This window comes from Scyliorhinus torazame, chromosome 10, assembly GCF_047496885.1.
Source record: "Scyliorhinus torazame isolate Kashiwa2021f chromosome 10, sScyTor2.1, whole genome shotgun sequence".
NCBI classification, from domain to species: Eukaryota; Metazoa; Chordata; class Chondrichthyes; order Carcharhiniformes; family Scyliorhinidae; genus Scyliorhinus; species Scyliorhinus torazame.
Window position 1 is genome coordinate 174,886,420 of NC_092716.1, and position 19,747 is coordinate 174,906,166.

General features: G+C 52.6%; 1 protein-coding gene across 1 annotated transcript in view; it reads left to right on the forward strand.

The window, feature by feature from the left end:
- LOC140430273 (anoctamin-9-like) overlaps positions 1–19,747 on the forward strand; it is a 630,447-nt gene that overhangs the window by 520,452 nt on the left and 90,248 nt on the right. Inside the window, exon 21 of the mRNA XM_072517696.1 lies at positions 18,495–18,614. Coding sequence (XP_072373797.1) covers positions 18,495–18,614 — 120 coding nt within the window. The remainder of the gene's footprint in view (positions 1–18,494; positions 18,615–19,747) is intronic.

Sequence of the window (19,747 nt, forward strand, 5' to 3'; positions counted from 1 at the left end):
GGAGGTTGGGGGGGGGGGTCCGTGCCGGGGTGGAGGTTGGGGAGGGTCCGTGCCGGGGTGGAGGTTGGGGGGGGGGTCCGTGCCGGGGAGGGGGATGGGGGGTCTGTGCCGGGGTGGAGGTTGGAGGGGGTTCCGTGCCGGGGTGGAGGTTGGCGGGGGGGTCCGTACCGGGGAGGGGAATGGGGGGTCCGTGCCGGGGAGGGGAATGGGGGGTCCGTGCCGGGGAGGGGGATGGGGGGGTCCGTGCCGGGGAGGGGAATGGGGGGTCCGTGCCGGGGTGGAGGTTGGGGGGGGGGTCCGTGCCGGGGTGGAGGTTGGGTGGGGTCCGTGCCGGGGAGGGGGATGGGGGGTCCGTGCCGGGGTGGAGGTTGGGGGGGGGGTCCGTGCCGGTGTGGAGGTTGGGGGGGGTCCGTGCCGGGGACGGGGATGGGGGGTCCGTGCCGGGGAGGGGGATGGGGGGGGTCCGTGCCGGGGAGGGCGATGCGAGGGCAAGTGAGTTGGTCCACCTGGCCAGGTGCCAGCCTCCAACAGTTGGACCCATGCGGTCCATGCCACCTGGCTGGGGGGAGGAGGGGATATGAGCAATGATGACATGTCGTCGTTCCCCTCCCCCCCACCAGGCCGTCATGTTTTCCGATCATCCAGCGATGTTGGCCGCCGTGGCGCAAGCCGCTCATGTCTATGTTGCCCTGGATGAGGAGGAGGAGGAGGAGCGTGCCACAGAGGCGGCGCAGGCTGCCGCAGAGGGACAGGCGGCAGCCGCCCAGGCTGGAGGGACACCTGACCGACAGGACGAGGAGGGGGAGGAGGACGTCGCGGCCCCACGGCAACGGAGGCACCCGAGGGCGCCCCGTGTGTACCGGCCCCGGCAGTCATACCAGGACCTCACGGACCGGGAATGCAGGAGGAGACTCCGGATGAGGCGGGAAACCATGGCACACATCTGCCACCTGCTGGCACACCTGTCACCGCGTGGCACTGGCGGGGGACACCCTCTCCCCGTGTCCGTCAAGGCTACGGTGGCCCTGAACTTTTATGCAACGGGGTCATTCCAGGCACCGAGTGGGGACCTGTCCGGCATATCGCAGACATCGGTGCATCCGGGCAGTGACAGATGCCCTATATGCCATGGCGCACCGCTACATCCGCTTCCCCGTGGACCGGGCCAGCCAAGATGCCCGGGCCGTGGGCTTCTCTGCCGTGGCCAGGTTCCCCATGGTCCAGGGCGCGATCGATGGGATGCACGTCGCCGTGCGGCCACCTGCAGATAACAGGGCCGCGTTCACCAATAGGAAGGGGACCTATTCGATGAACATACAGGTGGTCTGCGACCACCGCATGATGATCCTGCACGTCTGCGCCTGTTACCCAGGCAGTGTACACGACTCATACGTGTTGTCGCGGTCATCCATCCCCGGCATGTACGAGGGACGCCATCCCCGGCTGAGGGGCTGGTTGCTGGGCGACAGGGGCTACCCATTGCGATCGTGGCTGATGACGCCTATACGGAGGCCACGCAATGAGGCGGAGAACCGCTACAATGATGCCCATGTAGCGACAAGGGGAGTGATAGGTGCTTTGGCGTGCTGAAGATGCGTTTCAGGTGCCTGGACCTCTCTGGGGGCGCCCTCCAGTATCGGTCAGATAGGGTCGGCCGCATCATTGTGGTGTGCTGCGTCCTGCACAACATAGCCCAGCAGAGGGGCGATGTGCCGCAGGCAGAGGAGGGCGGAGTGGAGGAGCAGCAGAAAGAGGCGCAGTCCTCCCCAGATGAGGGGGATGGGGGTAATGGTCAGGGTAGACGGGGTAGACACAGGCGGGTGGCTGTCCACCGTTACCGGCTGGCCCAGCGGGCACGGGACAGACTGATAGCCGCCCGCTTCACTGACTAGATGGGCGTGGGAATCGGGTAGTATGGCCACAGACCGCACACCATGGCAACAGCCGACCACCCACACCCCCCACCCATCCACCCACCCAGCACCCTCACCCCCCTCCCCAACCCCACCCACCCCACCCGCATGCACATCACCCCCCCCATTGCCAATCCACCTGCGGCACAACGGGCCGGGCTCACACAGTTGCGGGTGGACGCCTGTCTATTGCAGGCCATGGAGGATGATGACAACCCGCCCTGCGGTGAGCTCCTGGCTCTACATCGTTGGACTATGTCTGACCCATGGCCACAGTACCACCATCCACCCGGACCATCCCTGCATGCGGCTGTGACACTGCAGTGCACGGTCCCGTCCTCTGCCCGGGGGATGTTGATGGCGGCCCAGGGGGAAGGGGGCAGACTCACCTGGGGCTGAGGTAAGACCACCCTTCACACACACACTTGCGCTCAACGTACATGACACCCCCGCACGCTTTGGACAGAGCGCAAAGGCAGCTTCTATAGGTGTAACATTGACTTTAATAACCAAAGGAGTTCATGCACGTGCCCTAGCCCCTAAAACTCATCTGTGCCCTGCACCCGTGCCAACTTACTCAGTGTCTAATTGTTTGGCCTTCCGGGCCCTTTGACTACGTCTACGTGGTTCCCCAGACTGGAGGTGGACTCCTGTGATTCCTGCCCTCTGACACTGGATCCCTTTGGCGGCCGTTTCCTGGGGCGTCCTGGCCTAGATGGGCCAGGCTGCGGCCCGGGCGACTGGGATGGCGAGCTGCCAGCCTGTCCTGCCCGTTGCCCACCCGATGCACCTGGGATGGAAGGGGCGGAGTCTGAGGTGTCGCGGTGTACCGGGACCTCCCCTACAGGGGGACCCGAGACGGACCACACCACCTCCTCCTACCTCGGGGTGCCCCGATGGCCTCCAGGCCTCTACATGGGTGGGGGATGCGAACGGACTGGCCATCCGACGCCCCCCCGACATCTGGCGCTGCCAGTCCTGGAGGCCCGTGCTGGTATCGACAGGGGTCTGCAGGTTTGCAGCCATGGAGCCCAGGGGGTTGGCAAACCCTGTCTGTGACAGTGCGACGCCGGCTCGCACATGGCCACTGGCGCCGATGCCCTCAGCGATGGCCTGCAGAGACTGGGCCATGGCCTGCTGAGACTGGGCTATGGCGTTGAGCGCCTCTGCCATCTGGCACTGGCACTGGCTCATGGCCTCCTGTGAGAGGGCAGCCATTCCTGGGCCACACACGCCGCCTGCACGGAAAGCCCCAGGCCTCGCAAACCGTTCCCCATGTCTGACACCATCGCACCCATTGCCTGCACCGCGGATGCCACCCGTGCGGTGTCAGCTTGGGTGGCACGCAATGACCGGCACCACTCCCAGCTCTTGGACGCGGGTGGACTCCTCCACCTGTGACTGCAGCCGCCGCAAGCCGCCCTTCACCCTCTTCGCTCGTCTCGGGTCGGTGGTTGCATCGGATCTATGTGTGGGTGTGGTAACTCCAGGAACCCGGGATCCATCTGGGCGGCAGATGTTCGCTTGGGCTGGGCTGCCCTCCGACCGCCCGGCCCTCTGCTGCTCCTACCTCCACCTGCTGTACCGGGACGGCTGTGTTGTGCGCACCAGTGAGTGTACCAGACGCCTCATCGCTAAAGTGCCCAACCGAGGTGAGTGTTTCTGCGATGTGGAGGGTGTTGGTGACAGCAGTGGCGTTGTGTCGTGCTCTTCGTCCCACTCTGAGTCCATGGCACTTTGGGTGGGGGTTCGTCTCCACCCATCCACTCTGAGTCACTATCCGGTATTTCGTCTTCCTGGGTAGTGCTGTCCCGGGTAGGGGTGTCCTGGGCAGTGCTGTCCCGGGTAGTGGTGTCCCGGGTAGTGGTGTCCTGGGTAGTGGTGTCCTGGGTAGTGGTGTCCTGGGTAGTGGTGTCCTGGCTCGGATGTGACGGGGGCCTGTGGCTGCCCCCCTCGTCGCTGGGTGGTCGCTCCCGCACGTGACGGGAGTGTCGTCTCCCTGTTGCTCCAGGTCTCTCCGTCTCCCGTGGTGTGCGAGGGGCATCCTGCGGGCGTCGCATGCTGGAGGGTCCGGGTCTCTCCGTCTCCCGTGGCCTCCGAGGGGCATCCTGCGGGCGTCGCATGCTGGAGGGTCCGGGTCTCTCCGTCCTCCCGTGGCCTCCAAGGGGCATCCTGCGGGCGTCGCATGCTGGAGGGTCCGGGTCTCTCCGTCTTCCGTGGCCTCCGAGGGGCATCCTGCGGGCGTCGCAATGCTGGAGGGTCCGGGTCTCTCCGTCTCCCGTGGCCTCTGAGGGGCATCCTGCGGGCATCGCATGCTGGAGGGTTCGGGTCTCTCCGTCTCCCGTGGCCTCCGAGGGGCATCCTGCGGGCGGTCTGCATCTGCAGGGATGGGTGCCTGGACGTTTGGTCCTGCGATACACAATGAAGCATGCATGGTTAGACATCAGGCAGTGATCAGGTGATATAGGGGAGGGGGATATAGGGGAGGGGGGATATGGGGACGGGCTGTCGGTGGCTCACTTGCTACTACGCCCCCGACCTCTGCATCAGCAACCTCCCGGTCGTCAGGTCCGCCAGCCAGTTCCAGGCCCCCTTTCCTCGTGTTTCGGTCAGTGGCCTCTCATCAGCGGGGCCTCCTCCAGGCCTCACATGCTCCCTATTTTTGTCTGTGCGCGCTTATCTGTGGGGGGCGGGGGGGGGGGGGGTGGCAGGGGTAAAAGGCAACACTGTTCGGCAGGTATATGAATGCACGCCATCGGTTTGCGCGTGCATTGCAGAGGTTAAGGTTAGGGCTGGATTCACTTGGGGATATGGGGGAGGGGGATATGGGGGAGGGGGGATATGGGGAGGAGGGATATGGGGAGGGGGGATATGGGGGAGGGGGGATATAGGGGAGGGGGATATGGGGAGGGGGGGATATGGGGAGGGGGGGGTTATGGGGGAGGGGGGGATATGGGGGAAGGGGATATGGGGGAGGGTGGGATATGGGGGAAGGGGGGATATGGGGGAGGGGGATATTGGGGAAGGGATATGGGGAGGGGGGATATGGGGAAGGGATATGGGGAGGGTGGATATGGGAGGGGGATATGGGGAGGGGGATATGGGGGAGGGGAGATATGGGGAAGGGGGGATATGGGGAGGGGGGATAAGGGGGATATGGGGGAAGGGGGATATGGGGGAGGGGGATATGGGGATGGGGGGGATATGGGGAGGGGGGGATATGGGGGAGGCTCACCCTGCCTGCTCTGACGAGGTCGTTCACCTTCTTGTGGCACTGGGTGCCTGTCCGTGGTGTCAGGGCCGCACAGCGGTGACGGCCTCTGCCACTTCCCTCCACAGATGCCGGCTGTGGCGTGGGGCAACTCTGCGGCCGTGCCCGGGATACAGGGCGTCCCTCCTCTGCTCCACCGCGTCCAGGAGCGCCTCCACATCCCGTGACTCGAACCTCGGGGCTGAGCGGCGGCCAGCCATCCAGTCGGGTGTTCCGGTTGGGTGGGGGGGAGCAGCGCGGCCTTATGAGCCGTCACGCCGTGCGGCGCGTATGACGCTGCACGGCGTGAACCACTGCGCAAGCGCGGATCCCGTTACGTCGCTGCTAGCCCATTTCGTGCGGAGACTTTTGACCCATTTTTCCGACGTGACGCAAGTCGGATTTGCGCCGTTCTTTGCGCCGATCGGCGGACTTTCCGCCGATAACGGAGAATTTCGCCCCTGATTGAATCTACAGTGAAACAATTACAGGCTGCAAACAGAGACCTGGGTCTGAAAGCTTACTTGAAGGTCTGGTTATAGACCAAGCATCTGAAACAAAGAATCTTCTTCCTTTTACTTAATATTTTTCACCACTCTCCTCCACTCCCCTGTCTGTTTGCCTGTCTCATGTGTGTGTCTATAGAGGGGTCGGAGCAAGTTAAAGTGGGGGATTAGGAATTAGATAATAGTTAACTACTTGTATTTGCTGCACATTTCATTACAGTTTTTGTTATAAATAAAAAGTGATGTGTTAAATTTATAAACCTGGTGATTGTAATTATTGGGCAACCAAGGGTGAAATGTATTCTTCCAAGATTTATTGGTTAATTCAATTGTTTTGTGACTCTGGGGCTGGAAGTGACTGCACACTAGCCCAGGTAACTTTAGATCCTACTGGTAACAAATACATTAGGAACATCAACTATCAGTCAGCGCACTGCTGTTAATGGTCACCACTTTGTAGTTCTCTTTGGACTTTAATTTCTAATGATTCAGAGTAAATCTAGCTCAGTGACAGTGATTTAACTTTTTTTCTGTAAAGAACATATTGGGTGCGATCGAACCAAAATAAAACAGAGTGCCGTTCTGGGTGGGATTAGTGGGTTGTTTCCAGCGCTGTAGTGCTGGCACAATCCCGCTACCGAATGGCACGCTGTTTTGTTTTTGTGGCCCGGCGGGGAATGCCCTGCCAAGACTGTACTTAGTTGCATTTTCTGCACTGAGGAGCTATGAACAGTGGAGCTTCTCAGTGTAGGAAGGGATCAAGATGCCATTTTTAAATGGCACCCCAATCTCATGACCTTCCGACGCACCCACCCCAGACCTCCCCCACGCCCCAACTCATCTATCTGGGGTCCTCGGGCCCCCCACACCCCACCACATATGGGCAAGGCAGTCCCAGGCATGATCCTGGCACAGACACAGTGGTTCCTTGGCACTGCCAGCATGGCACCCTCTCAGTGCCACTTGGGCACCAAAGAATCATAGAATCTTAACAGTGCAGAAGGAGGGCATTTGATTCATCGAGTCTGCACCGACCCTTGAAAGTGCACCTAACCTAGGCTCATCCCCCAACCTATGGTACTGTCAGAGTGCCCAGATGACACTGCCAAGGTGTCAGGCTGGCAATGCCAAGGAGTCCAAGTGGCACCAGTAATGTCAAGGTGCCAGCCTGGCCAGAGGCCAACCACCCTGAGGCCCCCGATTGCCTGGTAGACCACCCCCAGGCACCACCCAGGGCCAGAAGATGCCGGGTAGCCATTCAATCCGATGAAGGCAAGAGGTAAGTAGGCTTCTAAGCTGACTTCATTCTTCAAGACTGGATCCCACCTATTGTGGACTGGATGCAGATTGCAACATCTCGCATGATCTGGTTAGATCTCACGAGGTGTAACAACTGTCGGGGATCCTGGAGGAGGCCTCTCTCGGGATCTAGGCCTCTCTCGGGATCTATCGACTACGTCCTGCTCCAATTCCAATGAGATGAGGCCAGTAGATCGCACCCCTTGTTACAAACAGGAGGGAGGTTAATTTTAAACAGTTCTGACCTCTGCTCTCACTACCCTTCCATAAATACAAAGGTGTCTTTTTAATTTTTGATTTCATTCTTTATATGTGGTAGTTACCCCTCAGTTCCCAATTATTAATAATCCCGGAGCATAGGGACCTCTGGTGATGGGGTTGTGCTGAGTAGTCACATATCAGGTGGATCACCTCCTGCGAACCCGAAAATAGGCTCTTTTACTCGAAATAGCCCGCTCATACAGGGAAGAAAGTATCTCCGCACCCCAACCAAGAATAACGCGAACGGAGATGCCGAGCAGCAGCAACTCCAGAGGCCGCAAAGAAACATGAAATGGGAAAAGCAAGTGACTGAGCCGGTGGATGCACAAAGCGAAGAAGCTCGGGCCACGCCAGAATGAGAAGGACTGGCCCACCGCACATGGAGCCCTCCCTCACCAGAGGGTGGTTGGAGGATGTTCCTCTCAAGGGAACTGAGAAAGCACAGAGAGGAGACAAAGACCGATATCAAGGCTGTGGTCAGGGTGACAGTCGTGCAGGCTCTGGTGACCATGCAGGTGGCCAAGGGCAAGGCAGAGAAGCGATTGGAGGCTTAAGAGAGCACCATAAAGGAACCAGAAAAGGCCTCAACAGACCAGAGTGACCGGATCACCGCCATGGAAAAGGAAATAACAAGGTTGGTCACGACGCATGTGAGTCTGAGGGGAAAGATAGAAGATCAGGAGAACCAGTCAAGGTGGCAAAACCTGAGGATAGTGGGCCTGCTGGAAGGGATCGAAGGCAGGGACCCCACGGACTATGTGGCCCCAAATGCTGGGAAATCTGATAGTCTGATAGGAAGGGATAGCTTCCCCAAGGAATAGCTTCCCCAAGACCTGGAAAGAATCCTGCGCTGGGCAAGACAGACGAAAAACTAACTGGGAGGGTCACCGGATCAGGAGATACCAGAACATTGGGGCTGACTATGCCAAGCACTGGGCAGAGTTCAACAGGGTGAAGGCAGCCCAGTACAAAAATGGTGTAAAATTTGAGATGCAGTACACGGCCAAACATTGGGCCACATTCCAGGGCAAGGTGTCCTTCTTTTTGGCCCCTGCAGACGCAGACAAATTTGTCCTGGAGAACGAACTGGAGAAATGGTAGCAGGGACAGCGGTGAAAAGATCACCGAAGAGACTTTATTAATTTATTTAACCAGCTTTAAGGACACTTTGTGCAGGACTGCATTGCTTTGTTTTGAGGGCAGGAGTTGCAGAAGAGGAAGGAAAGGGCGAGGGCAGCAGAGCATTGGAAAAAGTGAGGAGAACGGCAGGTAAGGAGAACAGATAGTGGGTGACCCCGGGAGGGGGACCACCACATTAGCGGAAAAGCTAGCGCTAGGAAGCATGGTCGCACAGTGGTCAGCACTGTTGCTTCACAGCGGCAGGGACCCAAGTTCAATTCCCGGCTTGGGTCACTCTCTGTGCAAAGTCTGCATGTTCTCCACGTGTCTACGTGACTTTCCTCCGGGTGCTCCGGTTTCCTCCCACAGTTCCCAAAAGATGTGCTTGTAGGTAAATTGGACATTCTGAATTCTCCTTCAGTGTACCCGAACCGGTGCCGTAGTGTGGCGAATAGGGGATTTTCACAGTACCTTCATTGCAGAGTTAATGTAAGCTACTTGTGACACAAATCAAGATTATTGTTATTATGAGACAGCGAGGGGTCGCGGTGCATCTTCGGAAAGGGAGAGAGCACCTGGCAAAGTGGGGGTACGCATGAGTAACAGGGGGTCAACCAGGGGAAGAATTGGGGTGGGGGGGCAAAAAGTATTATAGCGGAAACATAGGGACAAGGATAATAAGGGCATTAGGCTGGCTACAACAGACCATACGTGGCGACTTGGAAAACAGGCACCGCAAGCAACCACTTTGGAGGGTCTCTGAACAAAGGGAAACCCCGGAGTGCAGGGGCCCAGCTTCATGGGGAGAATGGTGACCGGAGCCATTTTGGACGGCCCCCTAACAAAGAGAAACCCCGGAATGCAGGGGCACATCTACCAGGTAATCATAGAATTTACAGTGCAGAAGGAGGCCATTCGGCCCATCGAGTCTGCACCGGCTCTTGGAAAGAGCACCCTACCCAAGGTCAACACGTCCACCCTATCCCCATTACCCAATAACCCCACCCTAAGGGCAATTTTGGACACTAAGGGCAATTTATCATGGCCAATCCACCTAACCTGCACATCTTTGGACTGTGGGAGGAATCCGGAGCACCTGGAGGAAACCCACGCACACACGGGGAGGATGTGCAGACTCGGCACAGACAGTGACCCAAGCCGGAATCGAACCTGGGACTCTGGAGCTGTGAAGCAATTGCTATCCACAATGCTACCCTGCTGCCCAAAAGTAAGTATGGTCGATCCCGCAGGAGGGGGGACAAAAAACCCCATCAGGATAGTCATCTAGAACTTAACAGCCCAGTGAAAAGATCCAGGGTCTACACCCATCTGAAAAGTATGAAAGCCGACATAGTCTTCCTCCAAGAGACACACCAGAGAGAGCAGACCAACTGCGGGTAAGGAAGGGCTGGGTGGGACAGACTGCTATGGTACGAGGGCCAGGGGGTTAGCCACACTGATAAATAAGAGGACGGCTATGGACCCAGGGGACGGTACATCATGGTCAACGGTATCCTGGTGAATGTGTATGCGCTCAACTGGGATGACTCAGAATTTATTAAAAAGACCATGGTTGAAATCTCTGACAGAGACACGCACCGACATAGCATGGAGGGGTGGGCGTGGAACTTTAACTGAACAGGACCCATGGACAGGCAGGTCGAACCCCAAAAACAGGGAAGACCTCCAACATGGCGAAAGAACCCGGCAGATTCTAGGAGCAGATGGGGGCAAAGAACAAAAGAACAAAGAAAAGTACAGCACAGGAACAGGCCCTTCGGCCCTCCAAACCTGTGCCGACCATGCTGCCCGTCTAAACTAAAATTTTCTACACTTCCGGGGTCGGTATCCCTCTATTCCCATCCTATTCATGTATTTGTCAAGATGACCCTTAAACGTCACTATCGCCCCTGCTTCCACCACCTCCTCCGGCAGCGATGTTCCAGGCACCCACTACCCTCTGTGTAAAAAACTTGCCTCGTACATCTCCTCTAAACCTTGCCCCTCACACCTTAAACCTATGCCCCCTAGTAATTGACCCCTCTACCCTGGGAAAAGGTCTCTGACTATCCACCCTGTCTATGCCCCTCATATTTTGTAGGCTTCTATCAGGTCGCCCCTCAACCTCCGACGTTCCAGTGAGAACAAACCGAGTTTATTCAACCTCTCCTTATAGCTAATGCCCTCCATACCAGGCAACATCCTGGTAAATCTCTTCTGCACCCTCTCCAAAGCCTCCACATCTTTCTGGTAGTGTGGCGACCAGAATTGAACACTATATACTCCAAGTGTGGCCTAACTAAGGTTCTATACAGCTGCAACATGACTTGCCAATTTTTATACTCAATGCCCGGCCAATGAAGGCAAGCATGCCATATGCCTTCATGACTACCTTCTCCACCTGTGTTGCCCCTTTCAGTGACCTGTGGACCTGTACACCTAGATCTCTCTGACTGTCAATGCTCTTGAGGGTTCTACCATTCACTGTATATTCTCTACCTGCATTAGACCTTCCAAAATGCATTACCTCACATTTGTCCGGATTAAACTCCATCTACCATCTCTGCGCCCAAGTCTCCAAACGATCTAAATCCTGCTGTATCCTCTGACAGTCCTCATCGCTATCCACAATTCCACCAACCTTTGTGTCGTCCACAAACTTACTAATCAGACCACTTACATTTTCCTCCAAATCATTTATACATACTACAAACAGCAAAGGTCCCAGCACTGATCCCTGAGGAACACCACTAATCACAACCCTCCAATCAGAAAAGCACCCTTCCATTGTTACTCTCTGCCTTCTATGACCTATCCAGTTCTGTATCCATCTTTCCAGCTCACCTCTGATCCCGTGTGACTTCACCTTTTGTACCAGTCTGCCATGAGAGACCTTGTCAAAGGCCTTACTGAAGTCCATATAGACAACATCCACTGCCCCACCTGCATCAATCATCTTTGTGACCTACTCGAAAAACTCTGATCAAGTTAGTGAGACACGACCTCCCCTTCAGAAAACCGTGCTGCCTCTCTCCAATACGTCCATTTGCTTCAAAATTGGAGTAGATTCTATCTCAAAGAATTCTCTCCAGTAATTTCCCTACCACTGAAGTAAAGCTCACCGGCCTGCAGTTCCCTGGATTATCCTTGCTACCCTTCTTAAACAAAGGAACAACATTGGTTATTCTCCAGTCATCCGGGACATCACCTGAAGACAGTGAGGATCCAAAGATTTCTGTCAAGCCCTCAGCAATTTCCTCTCCTGACTCCTTCAGTATTCTGGTGTAGATCCCATCATGCCCTGGGGACTTATCTACCTTAATATTTTTCAAGACGCCCAGCACCTCGTCTTTTTGGATCTCAATGTGACCCAGGCTATCTACACACCCTTCTCCAGACTCAACATCCACCAATTCCTTCTCTTTGGTGAATACTGATGCAAAGAATTAACTTAGTACCTCGGCCAGTTCCTCTGGCTCCACACATAGATTCCCTCCCCTGTCCTTCAGTGGGCCAACCCTTTCCCAAGCTACCCTCGTGCTATTTATGTACGTGTAAAAAGCCTTGGGATTTCCCTTAACCCTATTTGCCAATGACTTTTCGTGACCCCTTCTAGCCCTCCTGACTCCTTGCTTAAGTTACTTCCTACTTTCCTTATATTCCACATAGGCTTTGTCTGTTCCCAGCCTTCTAGCCCTGACAAATGCCTCCTTTTTCTTTTTGACGAGGCCTACAATATCTCTCATTATCCAAGGTTCCTGAAATTTGCCCTATTTATCCTTCTTCCTCACAGGAACATGCTGGTCCTGAATTCCTTTCAACTGACATTTGAAAGCCTCCCACATGTCAGATGTTGATTTACCCTCAAACATCCGCCCCCAGTCTAGGTTCTTTAGTTCCCGCCGAATATTGTTGTAAATTTGCCTTCCCCCAATTTAGCACATTCACCCTAGGACCACTCTTATCTTTGTCCACCAGCACTTTAAAACTTAATGAATTGTGGTCACTGTTCCCGAAATGTTCCCCGACTGAAACTTCTACCACCTGGCCGGGCTCATTCCCAATACCAGGTCCAGTACAGCCTCTTCCCTAGTTGGACTATCTACATATTGTTTTAAGAAGCCCCCCCGGATGCTTCTTACAAACTCTGCCCCATCCAAGCCCCTAGCACGAAGTGAGTCCCAGTCAATATTGGGGAAGTTAAAGTCTCCCATCACAACAACCCTGTTGCTTTTACTCCTTTCCAAAATCTGTCTACCTATCTGCTCCTCTATCTCCCGCTGGATGTTAGGTGTCCTGTAGTAAACCCCCAACATTGTGACTGCACACTTCTTATTCCTGATCTCTACTCATATGGCCTCGCTGCCCTCTGAGGTGTCCTCCCACAGTACAGCTGTGATATTCTCCCTAACCAGTAGCGCAACTCCTCCACCCCTTTTACATTCCCCTCTATTCCGCCTGAAACATCTAAATCCTGGACCGTTTAAATGCCAATCTTGTCCTTCCCTCAACCAGGTCTCTGTAATGGCAACAACATCATAGTTCCAAGTACTAATCCAAGCTCTAAGTTCATCTGCCTTACCTGTTATACTTCTTGCATTAAAACATATGCACTTCAGGCCACCAGCCCCACTGTTTTCAGCAACATCTCCCCGTCTGCTCTTCCTCAGAGCCATACTGGCCTTATTCCCTAGTTCTCCCTCAATTTTTTCACCTTTTGACCTATTGCTCCGGTACCCACCCCACTGCCATACTAGTTTAAACCCTCCCGTGAGACACTAGCAAACCTCGCGGCCAGGATATTTATGCCTCTCCAGTTTAGATGCAACCCGTCCTTCTTATACAGGTCACACCTGCCCCTGAAGAGCTCCCAGTGGTCCAGATAACTGAAACCCTCCCTCCTACAACAGCTGTTTAGCCAAGTGTTTAGCTGCTCTATCTTCTTATTTCTAGCCTCACTGACACATGGCACAGGGAGTAATCCTGAGGTTACAACCCAAGGGCAGTGGATTCTTTGCGGTTCACCCACCTGGGGAGATGGAGCTCTCCTTCTCCCTGGTATACAATGTATAGACATGGATCGACTTCTTTGTAGTGGGGAAATCGGTGCTTCCAGGGCTAGTACTCTGAGATTGTAATCTCAGACCAGGCTCCACATTACATGGATGTGAGGTTGGAGTCAGGCTGTGTCCGACACCCCCCATGGAGGTTGGACATGGCCCTCCTGGCCGATAAGGTTTTCTGAGAGAAAATATCACAGGCTATAGACGAGTATATTACTAATAACCAGAATGGGGACATCTCACATCCCAAGTTCTTGGAAGCGCTAAAGGCTGTGAAAACAGTGTACATGGGCCAGCACAGGCAATTTAAACCTGGACAGAGCTTTAAGTTCTGCTGCAGTTCCATTGATCAAAAATGGCACACAGCATTAGTTTGCTAGCCTGGAGTCCCATTTCTCGTCTGAAGCTAAACTGTGACTGAAGACAGAACCCAAAGCTGTATAATTAAAACAATTGTTTCTGTAATCAAGACATATGGTGGGAGAAGGTGGCGGGTGGGGGAGGGGATTGAACTTGATGATCTGCCATGATCATAATGAATGGTGGAACAGGCCCGAAGAGCCAACTGGCCTCCTTCATAGATTTTCTATCTATGTTTCTATGATCAAACATTGATCCCATCACAGGATGTTTTCAGGTTGAGTCATTCAGCTAACGATATATGTCAAGAACCCTTGCCAAAACCCATTGTATTCTGAGCAAGTAGCTGTGGAACCAGCACAAAGTTGAAGAATCCCAATAGTTCTGCCTTTGTCTCGAGCTGGCTGGTGCAGATTTCTCATCTGCTAGCCCTTTGTGTTGTCTTGGCTGGAACATTTATACAATGCAAGTAGTGTCACATTACAGGAATTTGAGAAGTTAGCCTTTGTCCATTTTTAAACAGCTCAGAAGCTCCCAGAACTAACATCATGTGGTCAGCTGCAGCCATTTTATCAATCCAACTACCTGTCTATTTTTCTAAAAGAAAACAGAATTTAGAGGAGAGAATATGGAAGACAAACACCTATCTTTAAACCTTTTTTTTCTTTGTGCTTTCTCAGCGTGACAACACAAACATACAAATTTGTGGAGCAAGAGTGGGCAAAGCACCACCTCGAGCTTGCTTCACTGTTGAGTAAGATCATGATTGTGGCTTTGACACTACTTTTCTGCTACTTCCTATCACATTTGTCTCCCTTGTTAGTCAAAAATCTATCTATCTCTGCCTTAAAAATATTCAATGTTCCTACATCAATCGCTCTCTGGAGGAGATTTCTCTTAGTTGGCCAACTGAGGTCTGATGCTGAATAACCCACTTTTCCAATAGAGATTATCTCCACAATGAGATGGAATTTTTTCCTAAGAGAAACAATTTCTCCTCATCTCTGTTTCAAACAGGAGATCCTTATTTGAAAATGTTGTCCCCGAGTTCTGGTCTCTCTCACAAGGAGAAACATCCTCTCAGCATCCACTCTATTAAGTCCCTTCAGATTCTAGTATGTTTCAATAAGATCACCTCTCATTCCCCCAAACTCCAATGGATACAGGCCCTTTCCTCATAAGACTTAATACAATATAGTACTAGAGCAGTGATTTATAGAGTACACTTGCAATATGTATTACCCATTTTGCCCTTGCTAGAATTTCCATCTGTATATCTCCCTTACCTGTTGTTCCTGGTCCAAGTCCTTGGTGTCTCCTGAGTTCTTCCTGAAGTCTTATACACCAAACCTACTTCTTGTCCCTTATTTTATATCTTGCCAAAACTGTGGTAAAGCTGGCCTAATCACTTTCTTCCACCTGACTCCCTGTACTACGGGAGGACACCTCAGAGGGCAGTGAGGCTCTATGGGTAGAGATCAGGAATAAGAAGGGTGCAGTCACAATGTTGGGGGTTTACTACAGGCCTCCCAACAGCCAGCGGGAGATAGAGGAGCAGATAGGTAGACAGATTTTGGAAAGGAGTAAAAACAACAGGGTTGTGGTGATGGGAGACTTCAACTTCCCCAATATTGACTGGGACTCACTTAGTGCCAGGGGCTTAGACGGGGCAGAGTTTGTAAGGAGCATCCAGGAGGGCTTCGTAAAACAATATGTAGACAGTCCAACTAGGGAAGGGGCGGTACTGGACCTGGTATTGGGGAATGAGCCCGGCCAGGTGGTAGAAGTTTCAGTAGGGGAGCATTTCGGGAACAGTGACCACAATTCAGTAAGTTTTAAAGTGCTGGTGGACAAGGATAAGAGTGATCCAAGGGTGAATGTGCTAAATTGGGGGAAGGCTAATTATAACAATATTAGGCGGGAACTGAAGAACCTAGATTGGGGGCGGATGTTTGAGGGCAAATCAACATCTGACATGTGGGAGGCTTTCAAGTGTCAGTTGAAAGGAATTCAGGACCGGCATGTTCCTGTGAGGAAGAAGGTTAAATATGGCAATTTACAGGAACCTTGGATAACGAGAGATATTGTAGGCCTCGTCAAAAAGGAAAAGGAGGCATTTGTCAGGGCTAAAAGGCTGGGAACAGACGAAGTCTGTGTGGAATATAAGGAAAGTAGGAAGGAACTTAAGCAAGGAGTCAGGAGGGCTAGAAGGGGTCACGAAAAGTCATTGGCAAATAGGGTTAAGGAAAATCCCAAGGCTTTTTACACGTACATAAAAAGCATGAGGGTAGCCAGGGAAAGGGTTGGTCCACTGAAGGATAGGCCAGGGAACCTATGTGTGGAGCCAGAGGAAATGGGCGAGGTACTAAATGAATACTTTGCATCAGTATTCACCAAAGAGAAGGAATTGGTAGATGTTGAGTCTGGAGAAGGGTGTGTAGATAGCCTGGGTCACATTGAGATCCAAAAAGACGGGGTGTTGGGCGTCTTAAAAAATATTAAGGTAGATAAATCCCCAGGGCCTGATGGGATCTACCCCAGAATACTGAAGGAGGCTGGAGAGGAAATTACTGAGGCCTTGACATAAATCTTTGGATCCTCACTGTCTTCAGGTGATGTCCCGGAGGACTGGAGAATAGCCAATGTTGTTCCTCTGTTTAAGAAGGGGAGCAAGGATAATCCAGGGAACTACAGGCTGGTGAGCCTTACTTCAGTGGTCGGGAAATTACTGGAGAGAATTCTTCGAGACAGGATCTACTCCCATTTGGAAGCAAACGGACGTATTAGTGAGAGGCAGCATGGTTTTGTGAAGAGGAGGTCATGTCTCACTAACCTGATAGAGTTTTTCGAGGAGGCCACAAAGATGATTGATGCAGGTAGGGCAGTGGATGTTGTCTATATGGACTTCAGTAAGGCCTTTGACAAGGTCCCTCATGGTAGACTAACACAAAAGGTGAAGTCACACGGGATCAGGGGTGAGCTGGCAAGGTGGATACAGAACTGGCTAGGTCATAGAAGGTGGAGAGTAGCAATGGAAGGATGCTTTTCTAATTGGAGGGCTGTGACCAGTGGTGTTCCACAGGGATCAGTGCTGGGACCTTTGCTGTTTGTAGTATATATAAATGATTTGGAGGAAAATGTAACTGGTCTGATTAGTAAGTTTGCAGACGACACAAAGGTTAGTGGAATTGCGGATGGCGATGAGGACTGTCAGAGGATACAGCAGGATTTAGATTGTTTGGAGACTTGGGCGGAGAGATGGCAGATGGAGTTTAATCCGGACAAACGTGAGGTAATGCATTTTGGAAGGTCTAATGCAGGTAGGGAATATACAGTGAATGGTAGAACCCTCAAGAGTATTGAAAGTCAGAGAGATCTAGGTGTACAGGTCCACAGGTCACTGAAAGGGGCAACACAAGTGGAGAAGGTAGTCAAGAAGGCATATGGCATGCTTGCCTTCATTGGCCGGGGCATTGAGTATAAGAATTGGCAAGTCATGTTGCAGCTGTATAGAACCTTAGTTAGGCCACACTTGGAGTATAGTGTTCAATTCTGGTCGCCACACTACCAGAAGGTTGTAGAGGCTTTAGAGAGGGTGCAGAAGAGATTTATCAGAATGTTGCCTGGTATGGAGGGCATTAGCTATGAGGAGCTGTTGAATAAACTCGGTTTGTTCTCACTGGAACGACAGAGGTTGAGGGGGCAACCTGATAGAGGTCTACAAAATTATGAGGGGCATAGACAGAGTGGATAGTCAGAGGCTTTTCCCCAGGGTAGAGGGGTCAATTACTAGGGGGCATAGGTTTAAGGTGAGAAGGGCAAGGTTTAGAGTAGATGTACGAGGCAAGTTTTTTACACAGAGGGTAGTGGGTGCCTGGAACTCGCTGCCGGAGGAGGTGGTGGAAGCAGGTCCGATAGTGACATTTAAGGGACATCTTGATAAATACATGAATAGGATGGGAATAGAGGGATACGGACCCAGGAAGTGTAGAAGATTGTAGTTTAATCGGGCAGCATGGTCGGCACAGGCTTGGAGGGCCGAAGGGCCTGTTCCTGTGCTGTACATTTCTTTGTTCTTTGTTCTAATTACAAATCTCTCATTTATTCGAAGACCCTCAATCTCAAAGTGCCACGTGCACAAAGCTGCATACTCAGCCTCTTTGTTGTGGTCCAATCTCTTGACTCTTGCAACTTTTTCTAGAGTTAACAGTGCAAGAGCTGCAACAGACATGGAAGTCCAAAACAGTTTTGATACTTACATAGGTATTAGTTTTCCCTCCAGCTTACGTAGACATCTTTCTTACCATTATAATAATAATCTTTATGAAATGAATTATTGTCACAAGTAGGCTTACATTAACGCTGCAATATAGTTACTGTGAAAAGCCCCTAGTCGCCACATTCCGGCACCTGTTCGGGTACACAGGGAGAATTCAGAATGTCCAAATTACCTAACAGCACGTCTTTCGGGATTTGTGGGAGGACACCGCAGCACCCAGAGGAAACCCACGCAGACACAGGGAGAACCTGCACACTCCATACAGACAGTGACCCAAACTGGTAATCAAACCTGGGAGCCTGGAGCTGTGAATCAATAGTGCTACCCACTGTGCTACCGTGCCACAACCATATTAACCCTTATATCTCAAGTATTTAGGCATATATTGTCATAGTAAAGGTATATATTAAAGCGCAAGTTGACCTGCATGTGTTTCCTTTGCAGTTGTCTGACTGGGTATGTTAATAATAGCCTCTCTGTTTTCAACCTGAAGAATGCTGATAATGAAACGTTTCCTTTGGATGATGAGTCAGAGTTGTTGGGATTCTCAATAACTTACTGCAGGTAAGATTTAATCCTATTCATGACATCCACGCATTAAGGGTTGCTGGCAGGATTCTCTGGATAATAAAACATATATTAACGTTTCTTTTCTCCCTATTCCTGGACACTGAGGCCAATTGAAGTGTCCCATTGTTATCCCGAGTGAATTCAACACAGTTTCGGGGATAAATCTGGATCCTTCCTGGTCCGTAAGGTTCAGTTACACAGTAGGCAGAGCCTTTACAAACTGAGTTATTGGGAAAGGTTCATTTCTTATTTTTAAATTCATGAGTACCCTGACATTTATCCTGTACCCCATTTGCCTTAATTGACGCAAGGAGTATAATCTTGTTCAGCTCCTAGGTGTGGAAAACAAAATGGGCAGGGTCACCACTGAATGGGAAACAAAATGTCAGTTTCTAGAATGCGGGATGAATTACTGAATTAAATTGGCTGTGGATTGACGTCAGATTGAGTTTCCCTACTGCGTGCATCAAGAACCTTTAATTGATATAGGGCATGATTTAATGGAAAGGTTTCTAAGTGATGTAGTGAGCAGGAAATGCCATGAGTTTCCTGACGCTTGGCCTGGCGAGGCCATCGCCGCTATAAAACATGAATTGGCCCACTTAACAAGGCCTCACGCCACAAATCATGGTTCTCCGGCTGATTCGCCCAGGACTGACCTCGCCAGCCCCCCGCTAACAAGCAACACTTAAACTGCCGCTGCACAGCCAACTGCACTCTACTCGCAGCCATGCTGCCAGGGAGACCAGCCCTTCACTTTGGTGGCGCCAACCTGGGTCGACCATTAGACGCGATGGAGGCCAGATGGGATGCCCTGTTCCCACAAAGGTCCAGGAGAGTCAGCCACAGTGCAGCCACCACCGCCTGTGAGGATATGGAAACAGCCATCAGCTCGGGGACCATGACCAGGAAGACCGGCACCCAATGCCTGAAGAAGATCTAAGACTGCCACCGGACAGACTGTTCGGGTGAGTTCACATCGGACCCCCCCCAGCCCATCCCCCGTACTCTCCTCCCTCCCCCATACTCCCCTGCCATACTCCCCATCCCACCCATACAGCCCATCCCCCCAAATCCCCTCCCACAACCCCCAAACCCCCCCACCACTAGTAACCACGTGTGTGGCT